This window comes from Oryx dammah, unplaced genomic scaffold (genome assembly GCF_014754425.2).
Source record: "Oryx dammah isolate SB20612 unplaced genomic scaffold, SCBI_Odam_1.1 HiC_scaffold_28, whole genome shotgun sequence".
NCBI classification, from domain to species: Eukaryota; Metazoa; Chordata; class Mammalia; order Artiodactyla; family Bovidae; genus Oryx; species Oryx dammah.
Window position 1 is genome coordinate 33,469,583 of NW_024070212.1, and position 27,737 is coordinate 33,497,319.

At 38.3% G+C, this 27,737-nt stretch overlaps 1 protein-coding gene across 1 annotated transcript in view; it reads left to right on the top strand.

Moving 5' to 3' along the window:
* LOC120856525 (calcium-binding mitochondrial carrier protein SCaMC-1-like) overlaps nt 1–27,737 on the top strand; it is a 43,889-nt gene that overhangs the window by 2,754 nt on the left and 13,398 nt on the right. The window contains 8 exon segments of the mRNA XM_040231914.1: nt 2,719–2,823; nt 2,825–2,846; nt 3,832–3,919; nt 11,770–11,881; nt 17,146–17,303; nt 18,867–18,885; nt 26,238–26,369; nt 27,190–27,297. Of these exon segments, the coding sequence (XP_040087848.1) occupies nt 2,719–2,823; nt 2,825–2,846; nt 3,832–3,919; nt 11,770–11,881; nt 17,146–17,303; nt 18,867–18,885; nt 26,238–26,369; nt 27,190–27,297 (744 nt within the window).

Consider the following 27,737-nt stretch of genomic DNA (forward strand, 5'->3'; position numbering starts at 1 on the left):
CATATCTGAGATTATTGATATTTCTCCCGGCAATCTTGATTCCAGCTTGTGCTTCCTCTAGCTTAGTGTTCCTCATGATGTACTCTGCATATAAGTTAAATAAGCAGGGTGACAATATACAGTCTTGATGCACTCCTTTTCCTATTTGGAACCAGTCTGTTGTTCCATGTCCAGTTCTTCCTGTTGCTTCCTGACCTGCATACAGGTTTCTTAAGAGGCAGGTCAGGTGGTCTGGTATTCCCATCTCTTTCAGAATTTTCCACAGTTTATTGTGATCCACACAGTCAAAGGCTTTGGCATAGTCAATAAAGCAGAGATAGATGTTTTTTTGGAACTCTCTTACTTTTTCGATGATCCAGTGGATGGTGGCAATTTGATCTCTGGTTCCTCTGCCTTTTCTAAAACCAGCTTGAACATCTGGAAGTTCACGGTTCACTTACTGCTGAACTTTGGCTTGGAGAATTTTGAGCATTACTTTACTAGCGTGTGAGATGAGTGCAGTTGTGTGGTAGTTTGAGCATTCTTTGGCATTGCCTTTCTTTGGGATTGGAATGAAAACTGACCTTTTCCAGTCCCGTGGCCACTGCTGAGTTTTCCAAATTTGCTGACATATTGAGTGCAGCACTTTCACAGCATCATCTTTCAGGATTTGAAATAGTTCAACTGGAATTCCATCACCTCCGCAAACTTTGTTCTTAGTGATGCTTCCTAAGGCCCACTTGACTTCACTTTCCAGGATGTCTGGCTCTAGGTGAGTGTGAGTGATCACGCCATCATGATTATCTGGGTCATGAAGATCTTTTTTTTACAGTTTTTTTTGTGTGTATTCTTGCCACCTCGTCTTAATATCTTCTGTTCTGTTAGGTCCATACTCTTTCTGTCCTTTATTGTGCCCGCCTTTGCATGAAGTGTTCCCTTGGTATCTCTAATTTTCTTGAAGAGATCTCTAGTCTTTCCCATTCTATTGTTTTCCTCTGTTTCTTTGCATTGATTGCTGAGGAAGGCTTTCTTATCTCTCCTTGCTATTCTTTGGTACTCTGCATTCAAATGGGTATATCTTTCCTTTTCCCCTTTGCTCTTCACTTCTCTTCTTTTCACAGCTATTTGTAAGGCCTCCTCAGACAGCATTTTGCTTTTTTGCATTTCTTTTTCTTGGGGGTGGTCTTGATTCCTATCTCCTGTACAATGTCATGAACCTGTGTCCATAGTTCATCAGGCACTCTGTCTATCAGATCTAGTCCCTTAAATCTATTTGTCACTTCCACTGTATAATCAAAAGGGATTTGATTTAGGTTATACCTGAATGGTCTAGTGGTTTTCCCTAATTTCTTCAGTTTAAGTCTGAATTTGGCAGTAAGGAGCTCATGATCCTTATGGATGTAGTGAGAGATGATGCTAAACATGCTGTAATGCACAGGACAACAAAGTTATCTGGTCTCAAATGTCAGTCGTGGCAGGGTTGAGAAACCCCGCCTATCCCAACCACAAGCTCCTTGCTCCTCCCTTCCAGCTGACCATGCCCTTTACTTCACTGAGGAAGCAGAGGTGAACTGGCATGAATGTCCTCAGATTTCTAGCCTTCTCATAATGTGTCCTGAGCTGTAAAATAGGGATCTTATTAGTGCTTGTCTCATAGGACCATTATGATGACTCTACTGTCTCTCACCTGTTACTGGAACAGACTTATAACCAGTCTTCCTGCCCTTATCTCTCACCTGTTACTGGAACAGACTTATAACCAGTCTTCCTGCCCTTACCTCTCAGCATCACTTCTTCCACATTGCCATCATATGACATTTTTGAAAGTACATCTCATTAGTTCATGACCCTCCTCTTCAGGAGTGGACAATGTTGGTGGGAAAAGTGTAAACCTCTTAGTATGGTATTGAAGGTTTCCTGATTTCCTGAAGGGTGTTGTGTTTGGTAGGACAATTCTCCAACTTGCAGATATGCAGGGATCCAGGTTCTTTCTCTCTTGTGACTATGTTCTGTTCAAGGGTCTCATCATCATCTGCATTTAGCTGGTGAAAGGAATGAGCGTGGGGGAAGACATGTGAGAGGATTTTATTAGCTAGACCTAGAAGTGGCACACATTACTTTCACTTGGATTTTGTTGGAGAGATCTTGGTCACAGGACCATGCCTAACTGCAAGGGAGACTAGGAAGTGTAATCTAGCCACGTGTCCAAAGAAGGCAATGAGGAATTTTGGTGGATGGCTGGTGATCTTTGCTACATTTCTCACACCTTTGTTTCTTTGTTTGCTCACCTTTTGCTATTCAATTAAAAAATATTTGAGTCCCTTCTCTATCTCTGTCCCTTCTTCAGAGCACTCACATCTTTGTTATCCTCTGATGCTTGATCATTTTCTACCACTGTGATTTTGGTGTCTTCCCTATTAGTCTGTAAGCTTCTGGAGCACTGGGATTATTGCTAACTCATTTCTGTTTCTCAAGCGTTTAGTTCCTTATATATTTATTGAGTGAATGAATACATGTATGGCTGTTGAGTAGAAGAGTAGTCAATTGATAAAGTTCTTTAAAATTCCAGTACTCAATGATTCTATGTTTTCAGTGTTAGAAATTTTACTCTAAAAATAAGGCACTGGTAATTTGTGGCAGATTGATTTACATGTGATAAATATATAAATATTTAAATGCTGTAATTTGTTATCTACCTTGTGTGAATGTATCTCTAATATCATTTTTTCTTTCTTGTAGATAATTTTAAAATCTGTGGTTGATAATGAGCATAATCTGCTGGACCTTGGCACATTTATGCAGTACATAAAAGATAATGAGATAAACATGAAATTGACTTTTAAGAGGTTTGGACACAAATAATGATGGTTTGTTTTTAATACAACTAGTAATTTTATCCAAAAATTAATTGTGTTTTAGTAAAGGTTTATTTTTAGGTGTTTGGCTTCTCTGAAAGGTTATTGAAAACTCATTTATTTAATTCTGTCATTTGTTTTATTATTACTTTTAAGAAATATTTTTAAATGATGTTGCTTTTATTTACATACTACCTTTCAAAAAGAAAACCACCAACAAAAAGGTTATACCCTTTGAGTAATATGCTTTTTAGCTAAAGATCTGAGAAATATTTATTTCATTTTGGTAAGGTTTTTACATGAAGCTCCATGTGGCAATGGTGGTTAAGCTGAGTCTGGAAAGATCAGTAAAAGTTACCTTAGTGAAGAGTAGGGAAGAGTGGTCCAGGCAGGGGAAATAGCTTTTTGGGAGGCTGTGGTCACCTAGGGGGAGTAGGTCATGTCTGAGGAACTAGAGGAAGACCAGTGAGGGTGAAGCTGAGAGCAAGGGAAAGTGTCAGAGATGAGGCTGTGAGGCTGGCACAGGTAGGACCATGGAGAGTCTTGGGGTCTGGAAAGGTTTCTGGACTTGATCATAAAGGGGAATGAGGTGGGAAGCCTCTGAAGAGTTTTCAGTAGTGGGGGTAGTAACCCCATCATATTTGTGTAGAGCATGGACTGGCATTTTGAGCTACTGTGGGACTGGGTTGATGGGAATAAATGACTTGGGAAACAGGCACAGAACAGACCACATTTGGTGGTTGAATGTGTAGTAGGCTGAGGGAAAGAAGAGACAAGAATGACTTATTTAAGCAATATTGGAGATAAACTTTTTATTTATTAATATAAGAAATGTCATATGGACTTTCCAGTTTCTTTGTCTTGGCAAGTAGAAAAAGTAATTGGGATGTTGATGTTTTATGGCATGTTGTGATAATGTGCTGAATACTGCGTTACTGTTTGCCTCTGCATATTTTCAAACCTTCCAGTGATGCTCATTTTCTTTATTCTTTTAAAGGAGTGATTGATCCTTCAGAAATTATCAATAGTCTCAACTTAATAGGTATACATATTTCTGAAAAAGAGGCATTGAAGATTCTTGAAAGGTCAGCCCTTACATATTATATACATTTTAAAATTAATTTTTATTTACTTTAAAACCTTTTGGGCTTCCCTTGTGACTTAGACAGTAAAGAATCTGCCTGCAATGCGGGAGACCTGGGTTCAATTCCTGGGTCAGGAAGATCCCCTGGAGAAGGAAATGGCAACCCATTCTAGTATTCTTGCCTGGAAAATCCCATGGATGGAGGAGTCTGGTTGGGCTATAGTCCATGGGGTCACAAAGAGTCAGACACGACTGAGTGACTTCACTTTCTTTCTTTCTTTAAAACCTTTTTGGGACTTTCTTTGCAGTCCAGTGGTTAGGACTCTGTGCTTTCACTGCAGGGGTTGTTGTGGGTTCAATCTCTGGTTGGGGAACTAAGATCCCTCATGCTGTACAGTGTAGCCAAAAAAACAAAAACAAAACAAACAAAAAACCAAAAACCCCACAAGCAAACAAAAAACACAAACAGCTTTTTCATTATGAAAGTGAAAACTATGGAAATTTTGTGAAAATATGAATAATGGCTCATAATCATCTGTTTGCTATCACTGTTCTATATGATATATTATCTGCTTTAAGTCTCTTAAGACTTTAGAGGCAAAGGCTATTATTTTCCTTGTTTTACTGAGGTTATGTAAGTTGCTTAAGGTCACCATAATCCACCTCTGCAATATTAATCCATTGATATAATTTTATATTTATTTTATATTTATGCATCTATTTTTTGTAAGATCATATGCTTTATGCTATTAATCAGTCCATCAAGCATCCACTCAATCAAGTCACCTATCAATCAGATATTGATTGATGCTTTTTGCGACACATGCAGTAGCCAGTGAAGATTCAGTGGTATAAATGATATGGTCCTGGTGCCCATCCTTGCAGAGCTAATAGTCTATGGGGCTGAGGGGAGCTGAGTTGCAGAGTGGCGAAAGTTATGATAGGGACGCATAAGAAAACACTGAAGAAAAGTATCTCTACTAGGAAAGAGAGCTGAATTTTGTCAACTATACCACTTTTTTCACTTAACCTATTTTTTAAAAACTTACTTTTGGCTGTGCTGGGTCTTCGTTGCTGCATGGGCTTCTCTATTTGTGGTGAGCACAGGCTACTCTCTAGTTGCCGCGCGCAGGCTTCTCTTGCTGTGGCTTCTCTTGTTCGGAGCACGGGCCCTAAAGTGCTCAGGCTCAGCAGTTGTGGCTCCTGGGCTCTACAGCACAGGCTCAGTTGTGGCGCACAGGCTCAGTTATGACGCACAGGCTCAGTTGTGGCGCACAGGCTCAGTTATGACACACAGGCTCAGTTGTGGCACACAGGCTCAGTTGTGGTGCACAGGCTCAGTTGCTCCCAGGCATGTAGGATCTTCCTGGATCAGGGATCAAACCTGTGTCTCTTGCATTGGCAGGTGGATTCTCTACCACTGAGCCACCAGGGAAACCCTTCACTTGACTTATTTATTTAATGTACTATAGTAGTAGATCTGACATTAAACATTCCTGAGATAAAGCTAACTTGTTATGAACTGTTTCATTCAAGAAACATACAGACCAATAGAGAATTTTATCACAAACAACCATACCATCACTGGGTTTGTCATATTTAACATTTTGCCATATTTGGTTCAGATTTTTCAAATAAATAAAACGTTACAGACAGCTGAAATTTTCAGTGTCTTTAAACCCATTTCCTTCTTTTCTGCCAGAAGTAACTACTATCCTGAACTTATCATCCCCATACACATTTTTATCTCTGTGTATATTTTACTACCTACATAAAGTATGATACTGCTTCTCATATTTTAAGACATTATTTAAATGGTGGCATGCTGCATATTTTTTAAATCACTTTTACTAAATATTATATTTTAGAGATTTGTTGATGTTGATGTCTATAGCATCAATCATTTTAGTCAGTGTACAGCTTCTATTTAATGTATATGATTCAATTTACTTATGAATTCTCCTGATAGAATTTAGAATTTTTTTTTTTGGAGTTTAAGAAAATAGTTTTTTATAAGTATGATTTAATTAAAGCTGTTTACAGTTATTCTCTCCCACAGTAGTTAAGCATGAATTTAAAAAAGAATAGATGAGAAAAACAAGCACACGCAGCACACAGGGTTAGAGAAGCCAGCATGCAAAGTCTGTGGAACTCGAGGTTTCACTGCAACAGGAATGGGACCAGATGCGGGTGGCCTTTTTTTTTTTTCCCCTATTAGGAAGGAAAAAAAAAAAGACTGCAAAGGAAACAAACACGAAGTCATGTAACTAACCGCCCACTGCCCAAGAGGACAGCACTATAGAAACAGTTGCAAGTTAATTCTTAGAGATGACTAGAGATTTTTCAGTGTTTACGCAAAAGTACATAGTATATATATTTTTTCTTTTTTTACAAAATAAAATAAATGTCATTTGCTACCATAACCTTTTCTTTAGAGGAAAATTTTTGCAGCAGGTCACGAGGGTTCTATTAAGTCATTTCAATGCTGAGGAAACAAATTTGAGTAATAGAACTAATCACTTCCCTATAGATGGATGTTAAAATGACAATTCAGATTATTTTTCAAACTAATCCTGAGAAAAATCTGTTTACAATTTAAATAGTAATGTTATGTAAAAAGTATTAACAAATCCACTATTAAACAACTAAAGATCCCATGTGCTGCAGTAAAGACCTGGCATAGTCAAATAAATAAACAAATGTTTTTAAAAAGAAAAAAAATATATCAATTTCCTATATGGTCGTCTATATACACACAATAAAATGGTAAATATATGCAAAAATATTTTTAAAAAAACCATGCACAGATCACTTTCCCCTTTGAAATTTGGACTTCCTATATGATACCTGAAAAAAAATTTTTTTTAAATTTTGTTTTGTTACTAGTACAAAACAATGCTGGAATGAATAGTCTCGTATACGTCATCTTGTTTATTACTTGCAGTCAAGTTGCATAACTGTAGGGTATACAGACCTTTAATTAGATATTACAAATTTTTCTCCAGAGTGGTTGTACCAATTTAGTATTCTACTAGAAATGTATTTCCTTCCTATTACTTGATACTATAGTCTTCTAATATTTAAATATTTTCCAAACCCATGGGTCAGAAATATTGTCCTGCTGTTTTAATATAATTTGATTTAATTTACTTATATTCCTCATTGCTAGTGAGTCTGAACATCTTTTAATGTATTAGCTGGCCATTTGGATATTACCTCCCTATGAATTACTTAAGTCTTTTGCCTACTTTTAAGCTGAATTGGTCATCGTTTTCTTAATGGTTTGTAGCTGTTCCTTTGTAAATTCTGGATGTTAATCCTATGATGGTTATATGTGCTGCAAATGTCTTTTCCCAGCTTGTTTCTTATTCTAAATTCATTTTTTGTGTTTTTGTCATTGTGCAGAAAATTTCAGTTTTAATGTAGTCATATTTGTCCATCTTTTTCTTTTATGCATGTGCTTTTAACACCTTGAAAAATTCTTCCTTACCCTGGGATATAAAAATGTTAACCTATATCTTGTTTTTACAATTTTGCATTTTACTTTTAGTTCTTTAACTCATCTGTAATTGATGTTCATGTATGTTATAAAATTACATGTCCAGTTTCATTTTTTTCTATATGGTCTGTTGTTCCATCACCATTAATTGACTGGTCTCATCCTTTTCCCACAATTTGAAATGCTTACCTCTGTCATATTATTAAATTTCCATCTGTATGTGGATGTGTTTCTCATCTCTTTACTTTATTACATTGGCTGTTGTCTGTTATGCATCATTACCATCTCCTAATTGCTATCACTTTAGAATACATCTTGATATCTGGTTTTACTTTCTTCATCTTCAATAATGTCAATGCTATTCTTGGCCCTTTAATCTTCTATATGCATTTTAGAATCAGCTGATTCAGATACATATATAAATATGCACATGTGCATACATACACTCATATACCCCTTTTGGAACTTTTTTTGGCCGCGCCATGCAGCATGTGGGATTCTTAGTTCCCCAACCAGGGATTGAACCCATGCCCCCTGCCCTGGAAGCATGGAGTCCTAACCACTGGACCACCGGGAATTTAATTCCCCCTTTTTGGAATTTTGATTGCAGTTGCATGTAATTTATAGATCCATTTGGGGGAGAAGTGATGTACTTATGATGTTACATTTTCTGTTTCATGAATATTATGTATGTCTTTATTTTTAGATCTTCTTTAATGTCTTTTAATGTTATATATTCTCTATAAAGCTCTTATATAACTTTTGTTGGATTTACTCACAGAAACATGGTTTTTGTTGCTCTTCTAAGTATACAGAGGAATTTGATTTGCTATCACTTCATTTAGAATTATCATATCCATGTTAATAATCAATACTATTCCTAGGGTTAAGATGGAACCTTGTTTCCTTTCTGTGGTCTACCGTGCTCCACGTGGTCTGGCCCACCTCTCTAGTCTCGTCATCCAGAACTCTCCCTCCACTCTGTGCTCCAGGCCGACTAAGCTTTCCGTCTTGAACAACAACAACAACAGCAACAAACACTCTGGAGTCCCATTGCTTCAACCCTTGTACAAACTGTTCTTTCTGTCTGGGAGACCCATTCTAGCTCCTTCACCTGGATATCCCCTGCTTATTCTTTAGGTCTCTATTCAGATGTGACTCTGACCTCTGAAAATTTTTTAGTTTTGGTGGTATTTCCTTTTACAACTTTACAGAGGTTCATCTGTCATATTCCCTATTCCCAATAGACTGTAAAGCTGGGACCAAAGTATATTATCCATTATTTTATAGTCAATGCCTAGTACAGTGTCTGGAATGTACTAACAGATCAATACATGTTTTCTGACTAACTTAATATTGTTACAAAAACCAAGGGTGGAGAGTATCAGATTTAACAGGAGGGACTGGCAACATAAATATAGAAAACAAAATTCCTTGGATCTGCTCATTTGAGATTTCTGGTCCTCTCAGTGAAAACAGTTTCAGTGGGTGGTAAAGGGTTATGTCAGATTGCACTGGGCTACTGAACGAATGGGAAGTGAGGAGGTGGGTATGATGAATGTAGTATACTGATTTGGGAAGCTTAGATAAGATGGAGAAGATGACTAAGCAAGTCTTTTTACATTGTATTTTTATAATCTTTTGAAGGATAGGAGAGATTTGTGGAGAAGTAGCCATGAGAAAGAGAGACATTTGTTGGATATCTTGTAGAGAAAGGAAGTTAATGATTGAGAAGGAGTAGGCCCAAAGCTCAAGAGAGACAGAGAGGGTCCTTGAGGAAGAGTCCACATGTAATTCTCTGAGTCTAGGAACATAAGAGGGGAGGATAAAAGTGGGTAGAGAGAAGTTTATTCATTCATTTACTGAGTGCATGGCATTTATATAGATGCCAGGGATGTAGCAGTGAAGGGAACAGGCAGAAATGCCTGCTCTATGGAACACTCAATAACCAAGAGGAGACAATAGGAGAAAAACAAATTATGTTAGATGTTGATAAGTGGAAAAATAATAGAAGGGAGGAAAACAGTATGGATGTGTGAGTGATAGGGGAGTTGCAGTTTTATTAGATATGGTGAGTTGGGAAAGGTCATGATGGTGACATTTGTGTAGAGATTTGAAGAAGTGAGGAAGGAGTCATGATGGTCTTTGAGAGAAGAGCAGTCTAGGCAAAGGAAGTAGAATGAGCAAAGTCACCAGAAAGGCAGTGTATCTGACAAGGTTAGGACACTGAGCGGGGAGCAGTGTGCCTGGAATAGAGTGAATGAGGAAGAGGGTGGTAGGAGATGAGCTTTAAGAGGTAACAGGAGTCAGATCACATATGATCTTGCAGGAAATTATAAGGACTTTGGCTTTTGCCCTGGTAAGTCATTGGATGGTTTTAGACAGAGGTATGACATGATTTTAGATTTTAGGATCATTCTGGCCAATGTGTTGAGAACAGGGGGGACAAGGGTGAGAGTATGGAGGACAGGTATACAATAATACAGACAGCATTTGAGGGTGGCTTGTAGCAAGATGGAGGAGGTAAGTAGTGATTGGATTCTGGGTGTATTTTGAAATGTTCACAATATTTACTGCTGAATTGTGAGTGGGTGTAAAAGAAAAAAAATAGTCAAGGATAGTGCCAAGATTTTTGGCCTGAGCATCTGAAAGAATGGAACTGTCATATATTGAGAGGGGTAAAACTGTGAGAAAAGCACGTTTGGGATGGGGTAGATATCAGAGTTCAGGTTTGTTTTTGTTGCGTTTCAGATGCTAACCAGACATCTAAGTAGAAATGTTAGGTGGGCAACTTGAAATAGTAATCTGTCGTTCAGAGGATCGCTCAAGAGAGACATTTGGAAGACATCATAGCCCCATAGATGGTATTTGAAGCCATGAGACTGGAAGAGATAACCAAGAAGAGAGTATAATGCTCTGAGTCCTGGTGTTCTCTAATATTTAGAGGTAGGGGAGATGAGGGCAAACCAGTGAAGGAGACAGAGAAGGAGCAGAGAAAAAGGAGAAGGGCTAAGAGGACACTTTATTCTGGAAACTAGATGAAGAAAATGTTTCAAGGAGGAGACAACTGTCTTTGTCATATGCTGCTGATAGGGTAAAGATGAGGGTAGAGAATGGATCACTAATTTGGTGCCATGGAGAATACTGGTGTAGTAATAGTAGTGAGAGCCTGATGGGAGTGGGTTCAAAAGAGAATGAGAAAGTGGAGACAGAAGGTAGATAGCTCTTTAAAGTAACTTATTTATGTATATATTTTGGCTGTATATGTGCGTGCATGCTAAGTCACTTCAGTGGTGTCTGACTCTTTGCGACCCCATGGACTGTAGACTGCCAGGCTCCTCTGTGCATGGGATCCTCCAGGCAAGAGTACTGAAATGGGTTGCCATGCCCTTCTCATTTTTTGGCTGTACTATGCAGCTTATGGGATCTTAATTTCCCCGGCCAGGGATTGAACCTGGCCCCCCTGCATTGAAAGCTTAGAGTCTTAACCACTGGACCACCAGGGAAATCCCTAGACAACTCTTTAGAGAGTGTTACTGCAAAGGCAGAGATCTAAGGGGTGACTGTGGGGAAGGTTGGGTTAAGAGGTTTTAAGATGAGAACACTTCAGCACTCATGTTTTACGGAGAAATGGGGGACAACATGGCCTGAGAGTGAGAGTCAAAAATTGATTTGGTGGCTTGAGATGCGTGAAAATTAGCAGTAATCACTGAGGAAAATGAGAAAGGGTGCTACCTCAAACAAGTAACTTTAAAATTTTGGGAACCTCACATTTCAAAATGATATATTTCATTATCTTTCTTCACATTCTTAATTTCATTCAAAGATTTGAGAAATTCCCTGATGAGAATTTTTAAAATTAGTTTACTATTATCTCATATTAATGAGAATTCTATTTCCATTGATATTTGCATTTCTTATGATATTTTTGACATTGGATATTTTATATCCATAGAAAAGAAAATTGCCTTTTGAGATCCCTAACCAAAAAGGGTAATTGTCAGCCATTGTTTTGATTGTTAAGGAGTTACAAGATGAAGTTACAAATAGGGAGAAGGGGAAATATTTAAAGGAGAAATGCTAGAAGATTGGGATGTAGTAATACTGACAGCTTGTTAGTTCTTTATAATTTACAAGGCCTTTGTACATATAATCCAGTTTAATAGTCTCCTAGCTCTGTTTTATAGGAATTATTCCCATATAAACCAAAATTTAGAGATGTGAGATGCACTTTCTATATCACAAAAGTAACAATGTGCAGAACTCAACATAGCTCAAATTTTAAGAATATGAGATGTCATTTTGATAATGCTTTTTAAAATGTATGAATTGTAATTTGTATTAATTTATAGCATGGATGCTGATGGGTCACTGACAGTGGATTGGGATGAATGGAGGAAGTATTTTTTATTTAAACCTGCAAGAAATATGGAGGAAATTGCCCATTACTGGAGCCATTTTACCGTAAGTGGTCTCTTTTTACGAATTTGTATGTCTTATTCTATGAATCATGGGTGTAAATGTAATGCATTACATACTCTTAGAAAATTGTGGGGCCAGAAAATTATTTAGTGAGGTTTTGCTGATGAAAAAAGTGATGCTATACTATACTATAAGTGATGTTTCCTCAGAAATGTGTATGATGCTAAAAAATCTGAGTTGACATGTAATATCTACTTCAGCTAAAGTTTCAGCCTGCAAAAGGCACACATCTGTTGAGAGGAAGTACACTCTTAAGAGTTGATTACTCCTACTCAGCGCCATCATTTTGTGTTGTAGTTGCTTATTTTCTTGACTGAAAAGTAGGGAGTGTGAATTGCAGATTGCTGTATTATATAACACTTCACTGATAAATATTTGTTGGATGAATGAATAAACTTTGAACAGAAGTTTTTGAAAGAGTATTCAAAGCTTTAGTTTTTTTCATATGCATATATACCTCATAGTCGGCATAGGTCTTGTCTGTTGGTGCACTTAAAAATCTATGCTTCATAATTTTCTTAAAGTTCTGAAAATTTCTTAAACTATCTTAAAAGTTTTGCTTAGTAACTACAAACTAAAATCTATACTATTCTGTGTCTCATGATTATATGTATACAGTTAAACCTTGGACAATGCAGATTTGAACTTCACAGATTTACTTATATGCATATTTTTTTGCAGTAAATAAGTACTAAAATACTACATGATCTGTGGCTGACAATGGATATGGAGGGCTAGCTGTAAAGTTCTACATGGATTTTTGACTGTACCTGGGATCAGTGCCTCTAACCCCTGTGTTATTCAAGGGTCAAATTTATACATGCATCCATATGTCCTGTCTCTGAGAAATGGAGAAGACCAGTAGGATCACATTACTATTGATAGATAGAATAATCTTACTATCTTAGCTGTAATAGTGTGCGTTCTCTACTCATAATATGACCCTTACAAAACTGTCTAGTTACCAACATTCTTTCAATAAATATGTAATCATTAAGAGATTTTTTCCTTTAGGAAGTGTTCATTCTATACCTTCCTTTTAGAGATGATTAAAACAATTTCAAGACAATGAAAAATACATTTATTGTATGCCTGTGTACATGTTAAGTCACTTTAGTTGTGTCTGACTCTTTGCGACCCTATGGACCGTAGCATTCCAGGCTCCTCTGTCTGTGGGATTCTCCAGGCAAGAATACTGGAGTGGGTTGCTATGCCCTCCTCCTGTATTGGTAGACTAGTGCCACCTGGGAAGCCCATTGTATGCCTAATATATGATAAGTTTTCTGTTTAATAATGAGATAAACAGCAAACAGGCATGGAAAGTGCATAGTTTGAAAATTAACTGATGTAGTGTTGGTGATAACCTACTAAAGTAATTTAAAATGAACTCAATGAACTGCCTTTTGGGTATAGTGCTAACAGGGTGCTTCATTTGTTCCATGGGCAGGTCCACTGTTTGGTTTATAGTAATTTCACAGGATACAAATGTGCTTGGAACTCTAGCTGTACAGCCCAGAGGTAGAAAGCAGCCAGTTCTGCAGGGTGGAAACAGTGCCAGCTCTGGTTCAAATCCTAGCTCTGCCACTTGCTATCTGGGTGAGCTGGAGTAAATTATTTAATCTCTCTGGGCCTCAGTTTTCTTAACTGTAAAATTGGGGTATTAATACTTACAGTTAGAACTGGACATGGAACAACAGACTGGTTTCAAATAGGAAAAGGAGTATGTCAAGGCTATATATTGTCACCCTGCTTATTTAACTTATATGCAGAGTACATCATGAGAAACACTGGACTGGAAGAAACACAAGCTGGAATCAAGATTGCCAGGAGAAATATCAATCACCTCAGATATGTAGATGACACCACCCTTATGGCAGAAAATGAAGAGGAATTAAAAAGCCTCTTGATGAAAGTGAAAGAGGAGAGTGAAAAAGTTGGTTTAAAGCTCAACATTCAGAAAACGAAGATCATGGCGTCCAGTCCCATCACTTCATGGGAAATAGATGGGGAAACAGTGGAAACAGTGTCAGACTTTATTTTTGGGGGCTCCAAAATCACTGCAGATGGTGACTGCAGCCATGAAATTAAAAGATGCTTACTCCTTGGAAGAAAAGTTATGACCAACCTAGATAGCATATTGAAAAGCAGAGACATTACTTTGCCAACAAAGGTCCGTCTAGCCAAGGCTATGGTTTTTCCAGTGGTCATGTATGGATGTGAGAGTTGAACTGTGAAGAAGGCTGAGCACCGAAGAATTGATGCTTTTGAACTTGGTGTTAGAGAAGACTCTTGAGAGTCCCTTGGACTGCAAGGAGATCCGACCAGTCCATTCTGAAGGAGATCCGCCCTGGGATTTCTTTGGAAGGAATGATGCTAAAGCTGAAACTCCAGGACTTTGGCCACCTCATGCAAAGAATTGACTCATTGGAAAAGACTCTGATGCTTGGAGGGATTGGGGGCAGGAGGAGAAGGGGACGACAGAGGATGAGATGGCTGGATGGCATCACTTACTCGATGGATGTGAGTCTGAGTGAACTCCGGGAGTTGGTGTTGGACAGGGAGGCCTGGTGTGCTGTGATTCATGGGGTCCCAAAGAGTCGGACACGACTGAGTGACTGAACTGAACTGAACTGAACTGAATACTTACTTCTCTTAGGGTTATTATGAGAACTGAAGATGACACATGTAACTGTTTAATACAGCACTGGGTTTGCTCTATAAATGTCAGTTTTTATTTCTTAAACAGATATTGAGCTATTTCCTAGTCATATTATTGCTAATGACTAAGCGCAGCCAAGCACTTGGAGGACTAATTGGTTTCAAGCACTCTATGTTTTACAAGTAATAATATTGGTAACTGACATTCACTGAGTGTTTTTTAGTGCCAAACATTATGCTGAGTGCTTTATATTCTCTAAGTTACTTAATTAAAAAAAAAAGTCTATCCAGTTAGGTATTAGTATTGTTCCTCTGTGCATTTGAGGAAAATAAGTCACAGAGGGTTCATTCAATTAGGAGCTTGGGGATTTGGGATTTGAATCCCACCTGACTCCTGAGCCTAGGTCCTTAATCATGACATATGTGATCAAACTTCTAGACCCTCAAAAAAAAACCTACTTGTGATATATTTACCACAGAATTTATTATCTGCTCTGCACACTACATGGGAAGGCCCAGGTTTTTTTTATCAATTACACAGGAAAGTGCTTCTAAATGTATTGTCATATATTTTATATTTGCTTTGTTAGAAGCGAATGGAACAACAGACTGGTTCCAAATTGGAATAAGTATGTCAAGGCTGAATATTGTCACCATGCTTATTTAACTTATATGCAGAGTACATCATGGGAAATGCTGGGCTGGATGAAGCACAAGCTGGAATCAAGATTGCCAGGAGAAATATCAATCACCTCAGATATGCAGATGACACCACCTTTATGGCAGAAAACAAAGAACTAAAGAACCTCTTGATGAAAATGAAAGAGGAAAGGGGAAAAGTTGGCTTAAAACTCAGCATTCAGAAAACTAAGATCATGGCATCCAGTCCCATCACTACATGGCAAATAGATGGGGAAACAGTGACAGATTTTATTTTCTTGAGATTTAAAATCACTGCAGATGGTGACTGCAGCCATGAAATTAAAAGATGCTTGCTCCTCGGAAGGAAAGCCATGACCAACCTAGACAGCATATTAAAAAGCAGAGACATTCCTTTGCCAACAAAGGTCCATCTAGTCAAAGTTATGTTTTTTTCCAGTAGTCATGTATGGATGTGAGAGTCAGACTATAAAGAAGGCTGAGTGCCGAAGAATTGATGCTTTTGAACTGTGGTGTTGGAGAAGACTCTTGAGAGTCCCTTGGACTGCAAGGAGATCCAACCAGTCTATCCTAAAGAAAATCAGTCCTGAATATTCATTGGAAGGACTGATGCTGACGCTGAAACTCCAATACTTTGGCCACCTGATGCGAAGAACTGACTCACTAGAAAAGACCATGATGCTGGGAAAGACTGAAGGTGGGAGGAGAAGGGGACAATAGAGGATGAGGTGGTTGGATGGCATCACTGACTTGATGGATATGAGTTTGAGTAAGTTCTGGGAATTGCTGATGGACAGGGAAGCCTGGTGTGCTGCAGTCCATGGGGTCGCAGAGAGTCTGACACTGTAATGGGAATTTCTCATAATGTAGTTTCACAGCCTTGAGAAATTCCACAGAAAGAGCACCTGGAAAAACAGCATATATTAAGAAACTGTGTTAATGATTATCTTTCATGTTTTTCTTAAGGATAATCTCCTTGTTACAAACCTCAAGGCCAAACCCAGAAGGGAGTGTGACTGGGATCGTGAAAGCATGGACCTTGGAACACTTGGGTTGGCATCAAGCATGAACGCTGCCTACACACTTGCTGATGGTTCCTGAGACTAGCCCAAAAGGGAATGGCCTGGGGTAAAAACAAGGAGATCTGGACTGTGTCAGTGTAGTGTCTTGGGAAAGATATGATCAAAAAATCTTGCAGTCTGCAATTAGGAATAAAAGCGGGACTCAGAGTGGACTCTGCACCTCAGTCCAATAGCGGCTGCAGATCCCCTGACACATTGCACCAGATTTCGTATTCTGTCTTCATTCTCGTTGCTTGCTCCCGGACCATTAGGGCAACACGACATGAGTGAGCGACTGAATTGAACTTGTGAGAAGTGAAAAGTCTGACTGAAGATAATAGGAGAATCCGCTAGTCTTGAACACCGAAGATACTTACACATTATTGCCTCTTAAATAACTATTCTCACCACTGTGTGCACAGCCTGTATTTGACTATGGGGCATCCTCGATGGCTCAGCGGGTAAAGAAACCGCCTGCAATGCAGGAGACACAGGAGAGCTACAAGTATTTATTAGAATTTGACAGATTGTTCTTTTCGTATTTAATCTTAGACAAATAATTTTATGTTGAAAATGGTATACAGATTTTTAAATGGTTGAATTGTAAAGGTTGTCCTAAGCATGACACAAAAAATTATCAATTCATATTTTTAATATAATTATATTAATTTTATAATTGACAGTATTTCAAGCTAATTTATGAGCTATTTAAAGTTATATTGGTTGGTAAGATACAAAATTCTAGGAAAGGCTGATATTAAATTTGCTGTGGAGATGAAATATATAAAAAATTCAGACCTTATTAGGAGATAACGTTTCCATTTGAGATCAGCTAACTATAATGTTATGTAAAATTTGTTTTGATAGGGAATTGACATGGGAGATAGATGGACTTTTCATAATTTAGTTGATGAAAAGAGAAAATCTGGCCACCTATGGAAATATGTGTTGGCTGGAGGCATAGCGGGTACATGTGCTCGAACATGTACAGCGCCGTTAGAGCATCTGAAAACCCTCATGCAGGTGTGTTGCCTAGTTCGTGTACATGATTTTGAGTAATGTGAATAATATTTGATGCTTTTAAAAAGGAGGATTTCAGAAGTCTTAATAATATTTCTTGATTTTTTTCATGTGCAAATTGCTTCATTGCCAGTAATCTAGACTCAGTTATTCAGTAAGTTCCCAGACACTCAACTCACCTTGAGGGTGCAACAACCAAGTGATATACCATTCTCATTCACATGCATTTTGGAGTTTTGTGATGGAGACAGATCTGCAAATAAATAATTAAATACAACCTAGTACTAGTATTCTAGAGAGGGCAAAAATTAGGAAAATCTTTTTTTTTTTTTTTTTTTTTTTGGTGGAGCCTGGGAAGGGAAGGCTACAGAATACTTTTGATTCTCTCCCTGGACTGGAAATTGTGACAAGAGACAGAAAGTGGTCACGGTTGCACTCCCTCTTTATTCCTTATCAAATGCAGGGCCCTGTAGGTGGAATTCTTCAGTTTTCTGAAGTTTTGGGTCCCTTTCAAATTAATGCAGGCAATGAAGAAATTGCCTGAGCCTCGTGGCCAAGTCTCTGGTTATGACTGTTCAACTGAAACCAGGTGAGAAGGGTGTCCACCCTCTTCATTGCTCTATTCAAGGCAGAAATGATAGACCTATAACAACATTCGGTCACTGTCTCCTTTTAGCCTTTATGGGTCACCACGGAATAAATCTGTCTCTAACTTTTATAGAAATATACAAAGCAAGGGAGCATGTCTGGCTGCTGGTATTCTGAGTTCAAGCAGGGGAAAGGGACAGGAGGCCTACTGTGTATATTTATTCACTTAATTCATCTGTTTTTAGTCCTATGCCTCACTGAATTCTTGAATTCTGTATTCCTGAGTTAAGATCCTCTCTGCTTCCTCCAGAGAATAAAGCCTCATGGATTTTTAAAGGAAAATTTAGTTCTATGTGCTTTCCCCTCCTCAGAACCTTAAGTTACAACTTTTACTTTGCTAAATTAGTTATCACTTTTCCATTTGCTTTCTACCTCCCCCAAATCTGATGAAACCGCTAATAGCCGTACCCCTGCAGATTAGTAATGAGGTGACCATATAATTTTCATTTGAACCGAGACACTTTTAAAAGAGAAAGGAGCGCTTAATAATCATGGGGGGACAGCTTTTGGGTGAATTGGGATCGATGGGTGCCCTAGTTATTGCCTTCTTTGTTACTTTACTATTGTTTTTGTGTGGTTTTGGGAGGATGAGGAAATAAACATGTGGGGTCATTCTACCACTTTTTCTGGAAGTCAGTATCTTACATGTCCAAAATTATTTTATTTTTCTTTTCTCTTTGATTGGCAGATTGGCAGAATATGGACATCAAAGTAAAAAATGCTTTCCCTTACAACTTCTTAAGGCATTATGCTATTATTTTGTAGTATTCAGTATTACTTCTGAAAAGTCTGATGCCATTTTGATATTTTGTCGATTACCTGATTTTCCTCTCTGGAAGCATTTAGTCATGCCTGTACCTTGGGCTTTTCCAGTGGCTCAGCATGTAAAGAATCTGCCTGCAATGCAGAAGACACAGGAGACATGGGTCAGATTCCTGGGTGGGGAAGATCCCCTGGAGGAGGAAATGGCAACTGACTCCAGTATTTTTGCCTGAAAAATACCACTGATAGAAGATAGAAAAAAAAAAAAAAAAATCCCATGGGTAGAGGAGCCTGGCGGGCTACAATCCAAAGAATCTCAGAGTCGGACATGACTGAGCAACTAAGTACTATGCTGGATATTCTGAAATTGTACACTGTGAGTTTAGGTAGGTTCTTTTCAACTCATTGTGCTTGACACTTGGTGGGCTCTTCTTAACTGTAAACTTAAGTCTTTCCTCAGCATTAGTGTATTCTAGTGTTTCCTCCTTAGTTTTCTTCACTTTATTCTCTCTGGAATTCTTCTGGTTGAATGGTTGAATGTGGTACCTCCCAGACTGACCTTGATGCAGCTTGTGTGTGTGTTAGTTGCTCAGTTGTGTCTGATTTTTTGTGACCCAGTGGACTGTAGCCTGCCAGACTCCTCTGTCCATGGGATTTTCCAGGCAAGAATACTGGTGTGGGTTGTCATTCTCTTCTCCAGAGGATCCTCCTGAGCCAGGGATTGAGCCTGGGTCTCCTGCATTGCAATCTTATCTTTTCATAAATATTTTTATTACTATGTCATTTTACTCGACATTCTGGGACATTTCTTCAGTACTGTTTTTTAACCCTTCTATTGAACTTCTTATTTTAGTAATCACAGTTTAAATTTCTGAGAGCTCTTTTTATCCTTTTGATTGATCTTTTTTCATAGTATCTTTTTCTTGTTTGGTATTTCTTAAAATGAATTCAATATCATCTTGATTCTTTCTGAGGACATTACAGGTTTCTTTATGTTTTTTTGTTTTAGTTAACTGTAGTTTCCTAAATTGTCACTATTTTCTGTGGATTTAATTATTCTGTTTATCTTAGTTTTGCGTTCTATGCTGCCTTTCCTCCTTCACATATATTATGACCCTTTATTGTTCTTTGTATTAAAAATGAAGAATGGATATTTTAGGTAGCTTGTATAGATTTCTTCTGCAGTTGTGTTTTCTAGCTATGTTTCTCCCACAGATTTTTTCTTTTTTTACAAATTGAGATATAATTAACTTATTATATTAGTTTTATGTGTACAATATAATGATTCAGTATAGGTATGCATTGCAAATGATCACCACAATAAATCTAGTTAACATCCATCACCATATATAGTTAAGTTTTTTTCTTCTGATGAGTTTTCAAATCTACTCTCTTAGCAAATCAGAATTTCTGTTATAAAAGGAATTTATACATCTGTTTATTTGCATTGTCTTTCTGTCACCAAGAAAATCAAGGAATGACCACAAGAAATAAATCCCTGTGAATCACCCTCTTAAAAACTCCACAGGTTTTTTTGTAGTCTCATTGCTTCTTTTATTAGCTTCACTCTTCTTCTATGTAGGGCAGGCTTAAGCTTCTTCACTCCACACTCTCCACCTCTCTGCTCTGGGAGGCTGAGATAGAGGGCGGGGGGCAGCAACCCTTCTCAGGTCTAGCCCTGCTCTGCTTGTAGCACTGTCACTTTTCCTTTATCTACATTGACGCTAAAAATTAGAATAATTAGAATACTCTTGGTGAATTGAACCTTTTGTCACTGTGAGTGATCTTCTTCATCTCTGTAAATGCCTTTAGTTCTGTTTTGTCTGACATTGATATAGATGCACTCTCTACTCTTGCTTGGGATTTGTGTTATATATCCATTGTCATTCTTTTACTTTCAGGGTTTCAGCATTTGTATGTTTTAGATAAGTTACAGGTAAATGGCATATAGGTGGTTTTTATTTTATTTTATATATTTTTCATTTGTTTGGCTTGCCAGCATGGCTTGCAGGATCTTAGTTCTTCTACTGTGGATTGAACCAGGCACTCAGCAGTGAAATCACAGAGTCCTTACCACTGGACTGACAGGGAATTTCCTGGATTTTGATATATTTTAAACTGGAAGACTTATTTCATTTAGCAGTTGGTGTACTTATTGATATTTTGTTCAAGGCTGCCATATTATTTTATGCTTTCTATTTGTCCTGCATGTTCTAAGATTTTCTTATTTCCTTTCTTGCCTTCAGTTATATTTTTAAAAGTTATTCTATGTTTTTCCCCCTCCATTAGTTTATGATGTTGTTTTTTAAAATATCACTTGGAGTAATAACTTGAGGAGCTATGATGATGATATCCAACTTGAGACTAGATTTTTATTTGTTTCTATTAGGTGCTTGGGAGGACTATCAATCTGGGATCACATTATTTAATTCAGATTTGAGTCTTGAAGTTCCCAGAACCACCCAGCTGATACAAAGCCATGCCCTTGCAGAGGCTGGTTTCTTCTGGTTTACTCTTACCATAAGGGGATAGACCTGCAAAGTCCCAGTTTAAAGTGGAGATTGTTCTTCAGAGACCTATACCTTCAGCGAGCCCTGAGCTTTGTCTTCTGTTTTCTGTTAACCCAGCGAGGCAACAAAACAATGAGTTAACTTTGTAATTGTTTTTTTCTGGGTCCAGAAATACACTTGAGTGGTAATCTTACCTTTCTAGATTTTCTCTTCTCTCCTAGATACTGGCCTTGGAATATGTCTCTGTCTTGTTAGCTCATGGATACCTTTAAGAAACTTTAAGAAATAAATATGCCATTGGCTTTTTCAGTTATCCTTACTTGGAAGTACATTCCTTCCTTATTACCCAGCCTGCCATTACTGCAAGTGAATTCTATACATCCGTTCAGTTCAGTTCAGTCACTCAGTCATCTCTGACTCTCTGCCAACCACATGAACTGCAGCACGCCAGGCCTCCCTGTCTATCACCAACTCCCAGAGTTTACCCAAACTAGTGTCCGTTGAGATGGTGATGCCATCCAACCATCTCATCCTCTGTTGTCCCTTCTCTTCCTGCCCTCAATCTTTCCCAGCATCAAGGTCTTTTCAAATGAGTCAACTCTTCACATCAGGTGGCCAAAATATTGGAGTTTTAGCTTCAACATCAGTCCTTCAATGAACAACAGGACTGATCTCCTTTAGGATGGACTGGTTGGATCTCCTTGGAGGCCAAGGGATGCTCAAGAGTCTTCTCCAACACCACAGTTCAAAAGCATCAATTCTTCAATGCTCAGCTTTCTTTATAGTCCAGCTCTCACATCCATACATGACTACTAGAAAAACCATAGCCTTGACTAGACAGACCTTTGTTGACAAAGTAATGTCTTTGCATTTTAATATGCTGTCTAGTTTGGTCATAACTTTCCTTCCAAGAGCAAGCGTCTTTTAATTTCATGGCTGCAATCACCACCTGCAGTGATTTTGGAGGCCCCCCAAAATAAAGTCTGCCACTGTTTCCTCATCTATTTGCCATGAAGCAATGGGACGGGATGCCATGATCTTAGTTTTCTGAATGTTGAACTTTAAGCCAACTTTTTCACTCTCCTCTTTCACTTTCATCAAGAGGCTCTTTAGTTCTTCTTCACTTTCTGCCATAAGGGTGTCATCTGCATATATGAGATTATTGATATTTCTCCTGACAATCTTGATTCCAGCTTGTGCTTCTTCCAGCCTAGCGTTTCTTATGATGTACTCTGCATAGAAGTTAAATAAGCAGGGTGACAATATACAGCCTTGACATACTCCTTTTCCTATTTGGAACCAGGTCTGTTGTTCCATATCCAGTTCTAACTGTTGCTTCCTGACCTGCATACAGGTTTCTCAAGAGGCAGGTCAGGTGGTCTGGTATTCCCATCTCTTTCAGAATTTTCCACAGTTTATTGTGATCCACACAGTCAAAGGCTTTGGCATAGTCAATAAAGCAGAGATAGATGTTTTTCTGAAACTCTCTTGCTTTTTCGATGATCCAGTGGATGTTGGCAATTTGATCTCTGGTTCCTCTGCCTTTTCTAAAACGCGCTTGAACATCTGGAAGTTCACGGTTCACATATTGCTAAAGCCTGGCTTGGAGAATTTTGAGCATTATTTTACTAGCATGTGAGATGAGTGCAATTGTGCGGTAGTTTGAGCATCCTTTGGCATTGCCTTTCTTTGGGATTGGAATGAAAACTAATCTTTTCCAGTCCTGTGGCCATTGCTGAGTTTTCCAAATTTGCTGGCATATTGAGTGCAGCACTTTCACAGCATCATCTTTTAGGATTTGAAATAGCTCACCTGGTATTCCATCACCTCCACTAGCTTTGTTCAGAGTGATGCTTCCTAAGGCCCACTTGACTTCACATTCCAAAATGTCTGGCTGTAGGTGAGTGATCACACCATCGTTGTTATCTGGTTCATGAGATCTTTTTTGTACAGTTCTTCTGTGTATTCTTGCCACCTCTTCTTAATATCTTCTGCTTCTGTTAGGTCCAGACCATTTCTGTCCTTTATCGAGCCCATCTTTGCATGAAATGTTCCCTTGGTATCTCTAATTTTCTTGAAGAGATCTCTAGTCTTTCCCATTCTATTTTTTCCCTCTATTTCTTTGCATTGATCTCTGAGGTAGGCTTTCTTATTTCTCCTTGCTATTCTTTGGAACTCTGCATTCAAACAGGTATATCTTTCCCTTTTCCTTTGCTTTTCACTTCCCTTCTTTTCACAGATATTTGTAAAGCCTCCTCAGACGTCCACTTTGCTTTTTTTTGCATTTCTTTTTCTTGGGGATGGTCTTGATTCCTGTCTCCTGTACAGTGTCACATATCTCCATCCATAGTTCATCAGGCACTCTGTCTATCAGATCTAGTCCCTTAAATCTATTTCTCACTTCCAATGTGTAATCATAAAGCATTTTATTTAGGTCATTCCTAAATGATCTAGTGGTTTTCCCTACTTTCTTCAATGTAAGTCTGAATTTTGCAATAAGGAGTTCATGATCTGAGCCACAGTCAGCTCCCAGTCTTGTTTTTGCTGACTGAAAAGAGCTTCTCCATCTTTGGCTGCAAAGAATATAATCAATCTGATTTTGATGTTGACCATCTGGTGATGTCCATGTGTAGAGTCTTCTCTTGTGTTGTTGGAAGAGGGTGTTTGCTATGACCAGTGCTTTCTCTTGGGAAAATTGTATTAGCCTCTGCCCTGTTTCATTCTGTATTCCAAGGCCAAATTTGCCTGTTACTCCAGGTGTTTCTTGAATTCCTACTTTTGCATTCCAATCCCCTATAATGAAAAGGACATCTTTTTTGGGTGTTATTTCTAAAAGGTCTCATTGGTCTTCATAGAACCGTTCAACTTCAGCTTCTTTAGCATTACTTGTCGGGGCATAGACTTGGATTACTGTGATATTGAATGGTTTGCCTTGGAAATGAGCAGAGATTATTCTGTTGTTTTTGAGATTGCATCCAAGCACTGCATTTCGGACTCTTTTGTTGATTATGATGGCTACTCCATAAGGCTTTTGATATGTATTCACATTTATCATACATTACTTTTCCTAGTACTGTATGAAACAAACTGTTTCCCTGTATCCTCCCAAATGCCAGGTGATATTATTTTATAAAAGATCTTGCTGGCAAGAGAGACAATAATTGGTGCACCAAAATTTCTGAATGGATCTAAATACTCAAATGAATCTTGTCACTTGTATTTTTATCTTACTAATCCTCTGAACAGAGAGGCCAAGGGATGATGGAGGAGGGCAAGTGGCAGGTAGGAAGGCACATAGGTAGACTGATTAATAGTCACCTAGGCAGGCACCCATTTAAAGTGGAGTCTACCTGGGACACCCTGGAGCTAGAGTGACTGGTGCAGGAGAGAGTGGGTATGCAAGGGCTTAGCTCAGTGACTGTATACAAGCCAGTTCAGAAAGATTTCCTTATGTTATATGTTGACTGAATTTCAACACTCTTTTATAGATTTATTGCACAAATTAAAGTAAACCTGTTTATTACTATGGCTGTAAAATACAGGTATCATTCTGAGTTTGTGTCTTTTTCTCCTCAGTAGAGAGTTGGTAATTATCTTCATACTGGTTCTTTTTTTTTTTTTTTCATTTTTGGTCAGTTTTTCCTCCTTTTCTCTTCATATATGTTTTACAATGAGCCTGCTGATCCCCTCCACATTTACTAGGTATCCAACTATCATACTACAGCCATCAGACTGCCGCCAGTTTCCTTAAAAACAGATATATAGCTCTTTAATACCTCTTATTTTAAAACCACTTTTGTAGCTTCTTTTACTGGACTATGTTTGTTGAATTTTCTTTTATTTTTCCTGTTGTCTTCACTCACATGTTGAGTCATATTCAGTTCAGTTCAGTTCAGTCACTCAGTTGTGTCCTACTCTTAGCGACCCCATGAATGGCAGCACGCCAGGCCTCCCTGTCCGTCACCAACTCCCGGAGTTCACTCAGACCCACGTCCATCGAGTTGGTGATCCCATCCAGCCATCTCATCCTCTGTCATCCCCTTCTCCTCCTGCCCCCAATCCCTCCCAGCATCAGGGTCTTTTCCAATGAGTCAATTCTTTGCATGAGGTGGCCAAAGTGTTGGAGTTTCAGCTTCAGTATCATTCCCTCCAAAGAAATCCCAGGGCTGATCTCCTTTAGAATGGACTGGTTGGATCTCCTTGCAGTCCAAGGGACTCTCAAGAGTCTTCTCCAACACCACAGTTCAAAAGCATCAATTCTTCGGCACTCAGCTTTGTTCACAGTCCAACTCTCACATCCCTACATGACCACTGGAAAAGCCATAGTGTTGACTAGACGGACCTTTGTTGGCAAAGTAATGTCTCTGCTTTTCAATATTGCTCTGGGTTTAATTTTTTTTATGTCAATGCAGTATAGTCAATGTCCAGAGCACATTCTGTGATACTGTCTTAAGACAAGTGTATATCTCTTTTCTAATACATGCCCTGGAGAAACGTTTCATATTTTGGCCACAGAGTTAGTTGGATTCCGCTTTTTTTTCCTCTGCTTTCACTGACCACACTGATCACCCTTATTAAAAGCCTCATAAGCCACTTGTTAGCAATAAGTTCTCTGAGTTTCTGTGGCCTTAACTTTTCAGAAATGTTGCTTCCCTGACACTTCTCTTGAAATGTACACCCAGTTTCACTCTTCCTGATGGGAGAGTCATTTGTTCATCCCTCTGAGGAGGGGGCAACAAAGCAACCATGTCTGCAGCATGATCTTGTGTCCTCTGTGTAAGGTGTCCTCTTCTTAAGCTATAGTGCAGGGATTAAAATAAACATGTCTTGAAAGCTGTCTAATCACCAGGACAGCTGCTGTTTCCCCAACAGGAGAGACCTTCCATATTTTAGGAACTTCAACTCTGTCCTGCCAATCACATGAAAATTACAATACGTGGTTTTCAAAGTTCTTCAAATCGTACTGTGATTTTCAAAATTCTTCCTTTCCTTTTCAAGGCCCAGAGTTTAGAAACAAAGAATGTGAAGATAATGAGCCATTTAATAGAGATGATGAAAGAGGGCGGAGTCATTTCTTTGTGGAGAGGAAATGGTACGAATGTTCTCAAGCTTGCTCCTGAAATAGCTGTTAAGATCTGGTCTTATGAACAGGTAAAAACCACACTGCCTATGACATTTATCAATAAGGGAATGTTATTCAGTTTTACTTTTTAAAAAATCGGGTGGGGTTATTACAAAACAAAGAGAAGTAGTTGCTTATCTGTGTTGGAACATTACTATAAAGTTATATAATTATATTATTATATAATCATCTGTGTGTGTGTTAAGTTGCTTCAGTCATGTCCGACTCTTTGTGATCCCATGGACTGTAGCCTGCCAGGCTCCTCTCTCCATGGGATTCTCCAGGCAAGAATATGGGTTTGTTTGTCATGTCATGTTGCTTCATTATAACATGGTTGCCATCACAACATATTGCATAAGGTTCTCAGTTGTTTCCATCTCAAAGTTTTCCATTTTCTTTATATTTATTGCTTATCATAATCAACACTTGTTGAATGTTTGCTATATACCTTATTTGCTCTATGTCTTATTCTAAGCAAATTGAGGTACAAGATGAAGTCTCTATTGTTAAGGTTGAGGCCTCCTATCTAATATACATGACTATATTTAGGTACTAGGTAATGCAAGAGACATGGGTTCGATTCCTGGGTCAGGAGGATCCCCTGGAAAAGGATCGGGCAACCCACTCCAGTATTCTTGCCTGGGAAATCTCATGGATAGAAGAGCCTGGTGGGCTATAGTCCGTGGAATTGCAGAGAGGGACATGACTGAGTGACTAAGCAGCACGAAAATGTGGATTATAGTTTTAAACTATAAATTAAATGCCTAGGTATCCACTGATATTGAATGACTTACACGCCTCTTGGAACTTTTTCAATGCTAACATACCTTTGAACTCTTGTTAATACAGTATAAGGAGTATTTTTCTTCTGAAGAAGGCAATTTAGGAACACTTGAGAAATTTGCTTCTGCTTCTTTGGCTGGTGCCACTTCTCAGTCTTTTATTTACCCCTTAGAGGTAAGTGCTATTGAAAAAGATTTGTTATCCTTAATGAAAATTATGGCTAATTTTTTTTCATGTGAGCCAGAATCCTCTTATCATTAGTAGCTATTGAGTAGAGAAAATCTGTTGCTAAGGCAGTGTTACCAGAGCTGTGATATCTAAGCTGGCATTTCTGTTGCTTTGATTTGTATCACATTTTATTTTACTAAAATATAAATACCACTTATATTTACTCATATAAGTGATATAGTATTTGTCTTTCTGACTTTGCTTAGTATGATAATATCTAGGTCCATCCATATTGTTGCAAGTGGCATTATTTCATTCTTTTTGATGGCTAAGTAACATTCTGTTGCGTGTGTGTCTACATATATATGTATATAGACACATATATACATGTGTCTATATACATATACATATATACATATGTGTCTATATACATATATATGTAGACA